Source organism: Podarcis pityusensis (assembly GCF_964106645.2).
Source record: "Podarcis pityusensis genome assembly, chromosome: 13".
In the NCBI taxonomy this organism is placed as follows: domain Eukaryota; kingdom Metazoa; phylum Chordata; class Lepidosauria; order Squamata; family Lacertidae; genus Podarcis; species Podarcis pityusensis.
The window spans coordinates 13,959,474-13,973,253 of record NC_138038.1 but is presented as its reverse complement, the minus strand read 5'-3'; the positions used below and the strand labels follow the sequence as shown (position 1 = coordinate 13,973,253).

The following is a 13,780-nucleotide window of genomic DNA, read 5'->3' as shown; positions in this document are numbered from 1 at the left end:
ACTTTTTTGGGTTCAGTGTCTCCTAGACTTTTTGGATAACCACCAAATATGAGGGGATGTTACTGAAGCCATTTTTTTGCTTTCAGATTTAGCAAATGGTATCAAATAAAACATCAGTTATGAATATGTGATTCTATTTCTGCCTTGGCTGGCAGCAGTGCTCCAGAGCCTCACAGAGCCTCCAATCACCTAAAATCCTCTTTTAACAGGAGCTGCAAAGGATTCAGTATTGGGTTTTATTTATTTCTATTTCGGTACATGTTTATACCTCCCTCCCTCAGGGAGCAACAACCAGAATATATGCCCCAGGGAAAGCACAACAATTTCTGCGAAGTTTGGCTGAGTGAAGGTCATCCTGTTGAGTAGATATTTAAACCCAATTTCCCCAGCCAAAGTCCATCAACATTCAAGACACAACTACACTAACTAATCTACTTGGGGCAGGGAGGGAACAAGTGTTTTTGTGTTTGTTTTCAAGTAAGTTGTCCCAAAGCAAGAAGGGATAATGTCCCCCACAATATAGTGTTTTGTTTTGCTTTGAAGTTAGACACGAGGTGAAAATACAGATTTTTGCATTTCTATCAGAAACCACACGGCTCTGCCTTAAATTCTCTCATCAACAATTTTAAATTCAAGAACTGGCAACAATCCTAAGTTTACCAGGGGTGGGAGGGTAGTGTGCGTTCAAAGGAGCTATTCTGCCACAGAACTGTCACCCAGCTGCCTCTGCCGGCTGGGATTTTGTCCCAAAGACTTTCAAGCAACCAGTCGATACTTCTAGTTTATTTATTTAATAAAATGTATATACCGCTTGATTGTCGCGAAAAGCCTCAGAGCGGTTTACAAAAAAATAATAATCGCTTTAAAAATTCGCACCATAATTAAAAACACACAGAGAGTTAGAACCCCAATAGAATAGGGTTTTTTTGTAGCCTTTGTTTGAAATGCATTCCTGTTTCTTGGTTGTAAGCATGATTTCTTTGTGTGTGTGGAAAAGTGGCATATAAATAAAATGTATGAATGAACAGACTCAAACAAGTTAAAATTCATACAGGCTTTCTAAACCTCAAGGTAGTAGGCTTGTTTAAATAAGAATGCCTTTAGCAGGCGTCGAAAAAGAATACAGTGAAGGAGCTTCAGTCTTTCTCGCTGGCGAAGAGGAGCAGCTTTAAAACTAGCTTTGACCGCCTGGAAGCCTTTCGAATTCCTTGCCCATTCCTTGCGCTCCTCGCCTCCCTCACCCTCAAATCGCGACACTGGCTTCGCGCTTGGGGAAGCAGAGCCCAACCTCGGTGGCAGCGATTGGTTGGATTTCCCAGCGTGACTTCCCTCTGCCAATAGGAAGTCGGAAAAGTTGGACACGGGTGAAGCCGACGAGAGGGTGGGAAAAGGTCTCAGTCAGCATTTGGTGGCGGAACCGAACTGGTGAGTGTGGGATGTTTTGGCGAGGATCGGGACCCTTCCTTCGCTGAACCCGGGGGCTGGGAGGGTAGGCATAGCCCATGGGAGAACTAGCTTGTTCGGGTTTATTTCCTGCGCGGCGTACCGAGGGTTTCTGAGAACGTGCAGAGTTCCCGCGCCGCGTTCGCTGTTGAGCCGCCGCAGTCAAGTCACAGCGCCTCTGAGATTAAGTGGAAGGGATTCCAGGGTAGCCAGACAGTTCTATCCTTCAGTGCTTCTCTCTCTCTCTCTCTCTCTCTCTCTTTTTTAAATAGAAATTTTGGAGGTGTAGGTGGCAGGGGGCTCCACATCTGTGGCAGAAGACAGCAGTGAATTATATTTGTTTTCTCCCGGTTTCTCTGGAGGAATCTCCGTTTTGCAAAACTCCAACCCTGCCTTTCCAAAGTTAAACGACTTATTGCCAGTTTTTGCCCTCTCTCTCTCTTAAGAGTCACAGATTTCAAATGCAAAGTCTGTACTGATTAGTAATGATAAGCTGGGATAAATATAAGATACTGGAGGTAGGACACAGTAACAAATTGCAGGCAGCCTGAGCCATGCTCTTGTTAGGACCTAAGGTAAGGTTACCAGACGTCCCTGTTTTCGGGGACAGTCCTCGGATTTGTACAAATCAGTCCCCTGACAAAATCCTATCATTCCTATTGAAGTTGAAAAGTGTCCCCGGATTCATTGAAAAAAATCTGGTAACCTTAAAAGGGTTCCCCTAAATCCCTGTTTAAAAACACAGAGACCTCTCAGGGTCTCTGGCTTTGCCCTGAAATGGTATATTTTGAAACTTCAAATAATATACCTTCTTTCAGCCCATGGCAGTTTCAAATTTTAAGACGCTATAGATTTCTCTATGTTTATTATTAACATCATCACACTCCCAAAATAATAGTAATAAAATTTTATTTATATCCCGCCCTCCCCAGCTGTAGCCAGGCTCAGAGCAGCTAACAACAGTAAAATAATACAGCATTCTAAAATCAATTCATTATAAAATCTTATAAAATAAGATTTCCTGCTGCCGCCACCACCACAAAATTGGTCACAAAATTCACAATCCTACCCTAATGGAAGAGTATTGGTATTTTGCCACCTTTGTAGACATGGCAAAAGATTCTTGCATTGCAGGGGGTTGAACTAGATGACACTCACAGTCCCTTCCAACTCTACGATTCTATGCTAATCCTTAGGTAATATTTCTGCTTGTTACGGAGGTATTGTTTTTTACATTATGTGGAAGAAACCAGATAATTTGAACCTGGTGATTTAACTCCATGCCCATTGACCAATCCCCCTAATCTTTCATATTTGCCTTGAGAGAGCTTGGGTTTTGACCTTTGAAACTCTAAATGGTTCCTGGTTAAGTTATTAAATAAAGGACTGTCTGTGTCCATATGAAGCTTCTCCTGGATTAAGACCGGCACTGGAGGCCCTACTCAGTGGCTCACCTTTAAGATCCATTTAATTGGACAGCCATGAGGAGAAGGGATGGTCCTTTCCTTATGGAACTCACTCCCAAGGGATCTGTCATTGGCTGTCTCAGTATTGAAAGGGCTTTGAACTTCTACCTCTTTCAAATGACATTTAAAATGTGTGTTTTATTGGTCATGCATGCTGCTGTTTTAATACTGCGGATATGCTGGTTGAATTGCATTTAAATGTATTGTTGGTTTTTTGTGTTTTTATTTTTCTTGTAATGATAGGGAGCAACTCAAAAATATAGTGATTATTTTCTCCCCTTTGTGATTTTTTAAACATCTAAATTCCAGATAAGATGCAGGGTGGATAAAAATCAATGATTTTTTTAAAAAGAAAATTTTAAAATCGGGTTTTAAAAAAAATTTAAATCGGATTTTTTGATTTAAATCAGATTTTTAAAATAAAATGCTTTTGGAGGAAAAATCTTTTTAAAGATAGTTTTCTGTTTAAGTTACATTGTAGACCAAAGGCTTTTAATCAGGAAATAAGGATTTGTTTTACGTTTTTCATGTGTATAAAACTCAAAGTTTTTGTTTTTAAAAAACCATTTAACCACATCAGTTAACAAACATGGATACATATGCTATAATGTTATTGTTTTCGTTAAAGAGATTGTTTAAAATGTTATTAAGGAAATGATTATTTTTCTCCTTCCAGTAAAGTACAGCAGAAAAGTTGTCCAAATATAAACAGTTAACTTATTAAACCTCACAATAATTTCATAATTATCTGTCTATGTATTTCTAATAGTATAACCAAATCAGTAATTTTTGATATAACTGTAAAAACTACTCTGAAAATTTATTATTCCAAAAATGAAACCTTCATCTGGTTGTAAATATTAAGATTATACCAGCAAGAACGAGTCTTTCTATAAAAAATGATTTAAATCAAGTCTTACTGATTTGAATCAATTTGATTTAAATCAAATCCACCCTGATAGGATGTTAGGTGGCGAGATGGGCTGAGGGAAAAATTGAAGCTCTTCAGAATGAAGTTGACAAATGAGCACAAGCTGAGTTTCACATTTCTTTTGTCGCTTAATGGTATTTTTTCTTTTCCATCCAGGGCAAGATGTTTCTGGTAGGACTGACAGGTGGCATTGCGTCAGGGAAAAGTACGGTGGTTGCTATGCTGCGGGAACTGGGCTGCGCTGTCATTGATGCTGATGTTATAGCCCGACAAGGTGAGGCAGCCTGTGCTCCTTGGTATGAGGGTGAACAGAAGATGCACTTTTGCTCTCCAGTAGACCGCTGGCCAGAGGCAATAGATCCTCCAGGATCCCCAAGGGAGTTGTTGTTGGGCCTGCTCTTGCGTTCTCTGCCTGGATCCATTTGTGGGATAAAAATGAGACAAATAAATAGATTCCAGGCCAATGCCGCTTTCCATTCAGTCTTCCAGCTGTCTTGGGGCCTACCCACATACTGGTTTTCTTCCTCAAAAAGAAGCTGCTGAGGAAGAAAAGAGGGTTAATTTGGATTAGGCCTTCAGCACTGGGGAAAAGGTAAAGGGGCCCCTGACTGTTAGGTCCAGTCGTGGCCGACTCTGGGATTGCGGTGCTCATCTCGCTTTATTGGCCGAGGGAGCCGGCGTACAGCTACCGGGTCATGTGGCCAGCATGACTAAGCCGCTTCTGGCAAACCAGAGCAGCGCACGGAAACGCCGTTTACCTTCCCGCCGGAGCGGTACCTATTTATCTACTTGCACTTCGACGTGCTTTCGAACTGCTAGGTTGGCAGGAGCAGGGACTGAGCAATGGGGGCTCAACCCGTCAATGGGATTCGAACCGCCGATCTTCTGATCGGCAAATCCTAGGTTCTGTGGTTTAACGCACAGCGCCACCCGTGTCCCCAGCAGCACTGGGGAACTGGGCTTAATTATTTACTTAAGCCAGGGGTCAGCAAACTTTTTCAGCAGGGGGCCGGTCCACTGTCCCTCAGACCTTATGGGGGGGTCGGACTATATTTTGAAGGGAAAAAATGAACGAATTCCTATGCCTCACAAATAACCCAGAGATGCATTTTAAATAAAAGCACACAGTCTACTCATGTAAAAACACGCTGATTCCCGGACCATTCGCAGGCCGGATTTAGAAGGCGATTGGGCCGGATCCAGCCCCCGGGCCTTAGTTTGCCTACCCATGGCTTAAGCCAGGCTTCCTCAACCTTGGCCCTCCAGATGTTTTGAGACTACAATTCCCATCATTCCTGACTACTGGTCCTGCTAGCTAGGGATCATGGGAGTTGTAGGCCAAAAACGTCTGGAGGGCCAAGGTTGAGGAAGCCTGGCTTAAGTGCTCCAGCCCTGATGCCAACACCCCCCCCCCGAGAGGCTCTGTTAACCTAGAAAAACTATATCCGCAGAAACTATGCACCTGTACGTGCAATGAAAACTCAGACCCCATCCTCTCCACCAATTGCCTTTTGAAGAGCAAAATAAAACTACGTCGGGAGTTTTAAATCACGGAACTGTAATGTAATATGCTTGTGAGCTTCTAAACTTATTTGACTCACTGCTTCTGGAAAGACAGAATGCTGATCTACTGATCTGTTCCGATAGAGCAGATCTTGTGCGCTTGTTTGTTAGCCTGTGGATTGCTGCTGGAGGCAGGAGCTCTAAATGCAGAAAGCTTAGGAGAGCTCATGTAGCTTTCTGCTTGCGAGGAAGAGAAGCTGTGTTCGTCTCATCCCTTCATCGACAGCACTTGGAACCTGTCTCTTTGCCAGTTGGAGGACCTCTGCAAATAGTTTGGGCCAGTTGAAGCTAGGGGTGCTGTGGATTCTGATGCCAGCTGACCTGCAATTGCTGGACTAATGTGCAGCTCAGAATGTGGTTATCTGTCAGATTTCACACATCTCCAGATTTCTCGGCCCAAGAAAAGAAAAGGCACAGTCTGCATTATAAATGCACATGTTGTTGTTGTTTAGTCGTTTAGTCGTGTCCAACTCTTCGTGACCCCATGGACCAGAGCATGCCAGGCACTCCTGTCTTCCACTGCCTCCCGCAGTTTGGTCAAACTCATGCTGGTAGCTTTGAGAACACTGTCCAGCCATCTCGTCCTCTGTCGTCCCCTTCTCCTTGTGCCCTCCATCTTTCCCAACATCAGGGTCTTTTCCAGGGAGTCTTCTCTTCTCATGAGGTGGCCAAAGTATTGGAGCCTCAGCTTCAGATAAATGCACATATTAGGATAGAAACGCATACATCGAGACGCAGTGCATATTCAAATATGTATTTTGTGGTAAAAAGTATATTTTAAATACAAATGTTCCTGCTAGTTTTCCAAAAACAAAATTTGCAAATTAATGGGGAAGTGGGACAGATTGCATTCCAGAATGAGCGTATGTAGGAATTGGCACAAACTGTCTTATCACAAGCAACGCTTCTCGACTTGCAGTTTGTCTCTGCTGTCCCTCTTGTCTCTGATCGAGTTTCCCAGTGACAAAAAATTGAAAGCAACTCTGGTGGAGCCTTAATGTTAACCCCTCTTTCCTCAGTGGTCCAGCCACGCTTCCTGGCATACCAGCGCATTGTGCATTCTTTTGGCCCCGAAATTCTCCTGGAGAGCGGCGAGATCAACCGCGAGGCTCTAGGAAGCATAGTTTTCTCTCAGCCCGAAAAACGTCGGCTGCTGAATTCCATCACTCACCCTGAGATACAGAAGGAGATGGTAAAACAGATCTTGAAATACTTTATGCTGGGTAAGCTACTGGTGAGGTTGATTTTTATTTCACTTTGCGGAATCCTCGAGGCATCGATACACGCTGACAAAAGCTGCACCGTCTCCCTTTGCCCTGCATTTTATTTTATTTTCCTTTGCCGGCCAAGAGGGAACGGACTGTAAAAAGGCCTCTGAGCTGCTTCCTTTGTGCCGTGTTTGCGCTCATCCATTCACTGCTTACATCCTGAGGATTCTTCCTTCTTTATCCTTGCCCTTTGCATTTTTGCTCCCTTAACGTTGCCTTTAAAGAGCACACACAAAAGAGTCTTTGGGAAGTATTGTGCATAATGTCACACCTTCAGAAATGCTCGCACGCGCCCCCAGCCCCCCCCCCCCCCCCACTTTTCCCGGGCGCTCTTATAAAAGCTCTTTTTGAACTCGATAAGGTAAAAGAATGGTTTGACAGCTGGGATTTCGGCAGCGCCTCTCTATTCCCTTTCATTCCTCTGATAACTGTAACAAATACAGCTGACAAATCTGTCTAATCAAGGGCCTGATAATATCGCTGGCTGCTTTGGAGGTCTCGGGGTAGCAGAGAAGGGTCTCCTCACAAGGAGGAACTCATTGAAAGCAGACAGGGTGGGAGGGAGAGCCAGATCTCTCTGTTTTCCAGTTTCTAAGGCCAATATAACCCCCTTAGATGAGAGGGGAAAGCATTTAGGGAACTGGGAAAATAGCCTCACTGGTGATCTTCAAAGCTTTGTTCTTCAGAAGACCTAGACTTTTCTGCAAATTAAGGTAATTGGAGTAATTCAACTCCCGTCATTCAAATTAGTGGCAATATTATAAAAGTGGTTTCTCCTCTGAACTGCACACTATAACGCTGGAACTTCCCTGTGCTTCTGAAGGAGTTTGCCACATGAAGCCAGAGGAGGGGAATATCCCCTGCTCAGAAAAACAACATCCTGATGCCTTGTTCAGTACATGGATCCTGGTCCAATTTTGTTGTTGCTAAATAATTTTTATTAATTTTCAATTACAAAAATCCAATATGTGTCATATTATATTAACATGAAATAAAGGTAAAGGGACCCCTGACCATTAGGTCCAGTCGTGGCCGACTCTGGGGTTGCGGCGCTCATTTTGCTTTATTGGCCGAGGGAGCCGGCGTACAGCTTCCGGGTCATGTGGCCAGCATGACTAAGCCGCTTCTGGCGAACCAAAGCAGCGCACGGAAACGCCGTTTACCTTCCTGCTGGAGCGGTACCTATTTATCTACTTGCACTTTGATGTGCTTTCAAACTGCTAGCTTGGCAGGAGCAGGGACCGAGCAACAGGAGCTCACCCCGTTACGAGGATTTGAACTGCTGACCTTCTGATCGGCAAGTCCTAGGCTCTGTGGTTTAACCCACAGCACCACCCTCGTCCCTCTCAAATAAAGGTGCCTTTTACTTTAACACCAAATAGCGATACCAATTCAAATACAAATCAATAATGTAGCCAATTATAAATTTTGGTGGCTTCCCACTTGCTGTAAAGGTCTGACTCCCTTTAATTCTGCCTCCAGACTCTTGCTCAAACCAAATACAATCCTTTCTTGATAAAATCCCTTATACCACAGCTACAGAAATTAACTTCAATTCGCATTGACACATATAATAATAATTTGTAAATTTGCAGGTGAAGTTCTGCTTTCTTCTCCAGTGTGAGGTTTTAATTTCCGTCAGTTGTTCTGTTAATTCGTTATCAAATATTATGTCCATATGAGTTATTCCTGATCCCTTTGTGCCTTCCGGCTTTGTGGACTCGGAGTTACTCTGAAGAGCTCTCTCTCTTTGTTCTCAACTCTTCTGATTGCAACTGTAAAATTCCACTTTCAATTTCAGGCAGGGAGTCACCCAAATTTTACTCCAGAATCTGACACGGGGATGAAATTACAAACTCTTGAATTTGCAGTGCTTTACACAAAACTCCTTGTGCAGTTCGTTTGTTTGTTCGTTTGTGTGTGTGTGGAATGAATGCTTGCAGTTTCTACAATATTTGCGATACAAAATTCACCTCCCTCCCCCCCCTCCCCAGGCCATCGGTATGTGATCCTCGATATCCCGCTCCTTTTTGAAACCAACACGCTGATCAAGTTCATGAAGCATACCGTTCTTGTGTACTGGTAAGGATATTACAGGGAACGATGACGTTATGTCACAATACGAAAGCGCCAGTCGGTCTGATGCAACAAAGGACAGAGGATGCCCATTGGAATGCATTGGCTCCTGAACTGAGTCAGGAATCATAGAATTTAGACTAGAGTCATCTAGTCTAACCCCCTGCAATGCAGGAATCTCAACTAGATCATACATGACAGATGGCCGTCCAAGCTCTGCTTACATGGGATTTGCACGTGACCATTCAGATGAACCAAATCCCTTATAACTGGTTGCTCGTACAGCCGTACTTTGGAAGTCGAACAGAATCTGTTCTAGACATCTGTTCGACTTCCAAAACGTTCGGAAACCAAAGCGCAACTTCTGATTGGCTGCAGGAAGCCCCGTCAGACGTTTGGCTTCCAAAAACAGTTCGCAGACTGGAACAGTCACTTCCGGGTTTGCGGCATCCGGCAGCTAAAACATTTGAGAACTAAGCTGTTTGAAAACCAAGGTACGACTACTGTACAGTGTTAGAAACTCAGATATATAAGCTAGGTGTCAAATGGCTCCTTAAATCCAGGGTTACAGTCGCCAGAATGAAATGCCTACTTGCCATTTTGGGGGCAGACCCAAAACCTTTGTGCAGATAAAACATAATAGATAGAATTCTACAAGTGTGTGAAAACAGGCAAGAGTTCTCTGGGCATACACCTCCATATGGCGGGAGACATCAGGTACCATCCTGGCGCCCAGGCATCTTTACCTGGTCGCAGGTGGCCAATAGCCAGGTGCAAAATGCACCTGGCAAATTCTGAACACTGCTTGTGCAGCATTTTTAAGGGCAGTACCAAAAGGGCCACACAGAATGTTGTTGTGCTTCCGAATGGACTGACCCTTGGAATGGGTTGGAGCTCCTGCAAACTTGTGAACAGAGTTGTATAAGAAGTTTATTTCGCAGGGGCCACATTCCTGTCTGGATAATCTTTCAGAGGCCGCAAGCCTCTGATGGGTGAGAATAGAGCCAAAAGTGTCTAGAGCAACAACTGTAACTCTTACCTTTGTGTAACAGGCTAGTATGCGCACTCACAAGAGGAACGTTTTCTTCTGGCGCCTAAAGCTATACACACCAGGCAAGCAAGGGGCGTTATCAGAGTTTAAGGACCTGGTCCTGCCATGTAGGAACAATCACAAACCATGCAAAGCAGAACCAGTGATGGGGATGGCCTGGGAAGAGGGGTGTGTGGCTGGGAAGAGACCCAAATTCCAGAGGGAGAGGCCCCTGAGGGGTGCTTTTTGCCCCCAAGCCTGAGGTGTCCCATCCCCAAGTTAGATGGAGAAGGTAAACGTATCTCTTCAGGGAATTAATTGGGGAATTAATTAGCTGTTCCTGTTAAACCACAGAGCCTAGGGCTTGCCGATCAGAAGGTCGACGGTTCGAATCCCCATGACAGGGTAACCTCCCGTTGCTCGGTCCCTGCTCCTGCCAACCTAGCAGTTCGAAAGCACGTCATAATGCAAGTAGATAAATAGGTACCGCTCCAGCGGGAAGGTAAACGGCGTTTCCATGCGCTACTCTGGTTCGCCAGAAGCGGCTTAGTCATGCTGGCCACATGACCCGGAAGCTGTACGCCGGCTCCCTCGGCCAATAAAGCAAAATGAGCGCCGCAGCCCCAGAGTCGGTCATGACTGGACCTAATGGTCAGGGGTCCCTTTACCTATCCTTCGACAGGTTTTTGTGTGTGTGTGTGTTTACTTTTTCCTCAGCAGATTTGCTGGTTGAGGTCCTTGTGCTTCACCCCTCAGAACTCAGCCTTGACAACTGAGCCCACTCTGCTTGGCATGATCCTTCCCACTGATCTCTTCATAGGCCACGTTCACACCCTAAAGCACTATGACACCGCTTGAAACAGTCGTGGCTTCCCCCCCAAAGAATTGTGGGAGCCGTAGTTTGTTAAAGGGTGCAGAGAGTTGTTAGGGGAGACCCCTGTTCCCCTCACAGAAGAAGAAGAAGAAGAAGAAGAAGAAGAAGAAGAAGAAGAGTTTGGATTTGATATCCCGCCTTTCACTCCCCTTCAGGAGTCTCAAAGCGGCTAACATTCTCCTTTCCCTTCCTCCCCCACAACAAACACTCTGTGAGGTGAGTGGGGCTGAGAGACTTCAGAGAAGTGTGACTAGCCCAAGGTCACCCAGCAGCTGCATGTGGAGGAGTGGGGAAGCGAACCCGGTTCACCAGATTACGAGACTACCGCTCTTAACCACTACACCACACAGAGCTACAGTGCTGACTGTTTTAATGGTCAACCCTTCTTCACAGGGAACTCTTGAGAATTGTAGCTCTGTGAGGCATCCAGTTTTTTTAAAAATATATATTTATTTATTAGAATTATATACTGCCACTCATCAGAAGATCTCAGGGCAGTTCACAGAATAAACTACAAGATAAAACGCAAGTAAATAATTAAACCAAAGCAGCAAAACAATAACAGACACATTTAAAAGGCTATGGAATATTAATCAGCCAAAGGCCTGGTTGAAGAGGAACGTTTTCTTCTGGTGCCTAAAGCTATATAATGAAGGCGCCAGGTGAAGCATTCCACAAATGGGGAGCCACTGCAGAAAAGGCCCGTTCTCATGTTGCCACCCTCTGGACCTCTCAGCAAAGTACAGCTCCCAGATTTTTTTGGGGGGAAGAAGCCGTGACTGTTTAAAATGGTACCGTAAGACTTTAAACGTATATATATATATGTGTGTGTGTGTGTGTGTGTGTGTGTGTGTAAAGGACCCCTGGATGGTTAAGTCCAGTCAAAGGTGACTATGGGGCTGCGGCGCTCATCTCGCTTTCAGGCCGAGGGGGCCGGCGTTTGTCCACAGACAGCTTTCTGGGTCATGTGGCCAGCAGGACTCAACTGCTTCTGGAGCAACAGGACACCATGACAGAAACCAGAGCGCACGAAAACGCCATTTAGCTTCCCACCACAGTGGTACCTATTTATCTACTTGCACTGGTGTGCTTTCGAACTGCTAGGTTGGCAGGAGCTGGAACAGAGCGACGGGAGCTCACCCCGTCGTGGAGGATTCGAACCGCCGACCTTCCGATCGGCAAGCCCAAGAGGCTCACTGGTTTAGACCACAGCGCCACCCACATCCCATACATATGGTGTGTATGTGGCCATAGTCTCTCCCTCATTTTCCATGTCTGGAGTGTGTAAGAGCAGCCGGAATTGACTAGATAGATGGGAGGAGGGTGTACACACACACACACACACACACACAGCCCTTTCTGACTTTCTCCCTGAGCTCAGTTCCTCTTCCCTTCCTTTGCCAAGTGACCCACAGAGCCAGTTGTCCCGCCTGATGCGCCGGAACGGGCTGACCCAGGCGGAGGCCGAAGCGCGCATTGCCGCCCAGCTGCCCCTGGACCAAAAGATCAAGCTGGCCGGCCACGTCATCGACAACTCGAGAGACGTCGAGACCACGAGGAAGCAGGTCTTGAAGCTGCACTCCTCGTTGGAGGACTCCATGGACTTCCTCCTGGTGCGGCTCCTGGCCCTCACAGCAGCTGCTGGGGTTAGCGGCTTGCTGTATTTCCTACTGCGGCAGCTCATGTCTTAACTTGCCCTTGGTGGTAGTGAAAGGGGAGGTAAGGGGGACCAAACCCTTCTGTTTTGGGAAGGGCAAGAGAAACCCAGGACCTTTCCCTACTTTTTGCAGCCTGAACGACTCAAAAGACCTCCAAAGCCAGGCAGTGAGCCTGTTGACTTTCCGAACGCCTCTGAAAGTGAAAAGAGGCGTCATTCATTCCAAAGCGGGTCTCGGCTATCTTTGTCCGCGGCTCCCTTGCAAAAGATTTTAGTCGCACCTGAGGATGGAAAGGGGTTGTGGGTGTTGTTAACTAAAGCTGGTAGGAATTTTGGTCTGCTGGGCCGAGGGGCTGTGGGTGGGGACGAAACTTGCTGGCTACTACTGAAGTGTAAAAAACGCATCCTATTAAATTTGACATGAGGGTAAGCCCACAACAAAGTTCCTTTTTTAAAAAAGAGGTACTGTGCACCTCTTTCCCCTCCTCTCCCTCCCTCCAATATGCTATTGGCTGCATCTTTGAGAACTTCATTTTCAGTGGGTCTCCAGGACTGTGGTCAATATTGAATATTGCTTGCAGGGCACTCAGCCAAAATGCTCTCTGTGGGGAACCGACAAGGAAAAGTCGCTTCTCGGAGGTGTGAAAATACCCTGAGAAGTTGGAGAGGCTGTTCCTTTTTTTTTTCTTCCCCTCTGGAGGCTGTTTGGTTACTGCATTTCATTTAACATCAATTTATCTGTATGACTCATACAGCTCAAGCGTTATGTACTACAGTCTTACAATATAGTATTTGTAATTATGAACTGGAGCTTGTGGGGTTTTTTTCGCCCCTCAGCGCCTGGCTTATATTCAAACAAATCATGATGATGATTGTTATTTATGAATCTTGTTATTTATGAATCGTGTCATGTTGAAGCATCTGGAAGCAATCTGCAATGCAATTAAAACCTATATAAAACATATACCGTATTTTTTGCTCTATAAGACTCACTTTTTCCCTCCCCAAAAGTAAGGGGAAATGTGTGTGCATCTTATGGAGCGAATACATGCTGCGCAGCTATCCCAGAAGCCAGAACAGCAAGAGGGATCGCTGCGCAGCGATCCCTCTTGCTGTTCTGGCTTCTGAGATTCAGAATATTATTTTTTTCTTGTTTTCCTCCTCCAAAAACTAGGTGCGTCTTATGGTCTGGTGCGTCTTATAGAGCAAAAAATGCGCAGGGTATATATATACACACACATATGCGCATGCGCGCGCACACACACACACATAGGTAAAGGGACCCCTGACCATTAGGTCCAGTCGTGGCCAACTCTGGGGTTGCAGCGCTCATCTCGCTTTATCGGCCAAGGGAGCCGGCGTACAGCTTCCGGGTCATGTGGCCAGCATGACTAAGCCGCTTCTGGCGAACCAGAGCAGCGCACAGAAACACCGGTTACCTTCCCACCGGAGCGGTACCTATTTATCTACTT

At 45.5% G+C, this 13,780-nt stretch overlaps 1 protein-coding gene and 1 long non-coding RNA gene across 3 annotated transcripts in view; both read left to right on the top strand.

Annotated features, from left to right (window-relative positions):
* The window catches only part of LOC308460612, a 427,618-nt gene that overhangs the window by 374,949 nt on the left and 38,889 nt on the right, over positions 1–13,780 (top strand). The gene's annotated exons all lie outside the window — the stretch shown is intronic.
* On the top strand, positions 1,290–13,270 carry DCAKD (dephospho-CoA kinase domain containing). The gene is made up of 5 exons (XM_080977103.1): positions 1,290–1,425; positions 3,997–4,114; positions 6,423–6,626; positions 8,666–8,753; positions 12,057–13,270. The coding sequence occupies exons 2-5, from the start codon at positions 4,003–4,005 to the stop codon at positions 12,340–12,342; spliced, it is 690 nt and encodes a 229-aa protein (XP_080833229.1). The 5' UTR covers positions 1,290–1,425; positions 3,997–4,002; the 3' UTR covers positions 12,343–13,270.

Coding starts and splice junctions, on each gene's coding strand:
- DCAKD (XM_080977103.1), top strand. CDS start 4,003: ATGTTTCTGGTAGGACTGACAGGTGGCATTGCGTCAGGGAAAAGTACG. Junction 4,115..6,422: donor TGATGTTATAGCCCGACAAG/GTGAGGCAGCCT, acceptor CTCTTTCCTCAG/TGGTCCAGCCACGCTTCCTG. Junction 8,754..12,056: donor CATACCGTTCTTGTGTACTG/GTAAGGATATTA, acceptor TCCTTTGCCAAG/TGACCCACAGAGCCAGTTGT.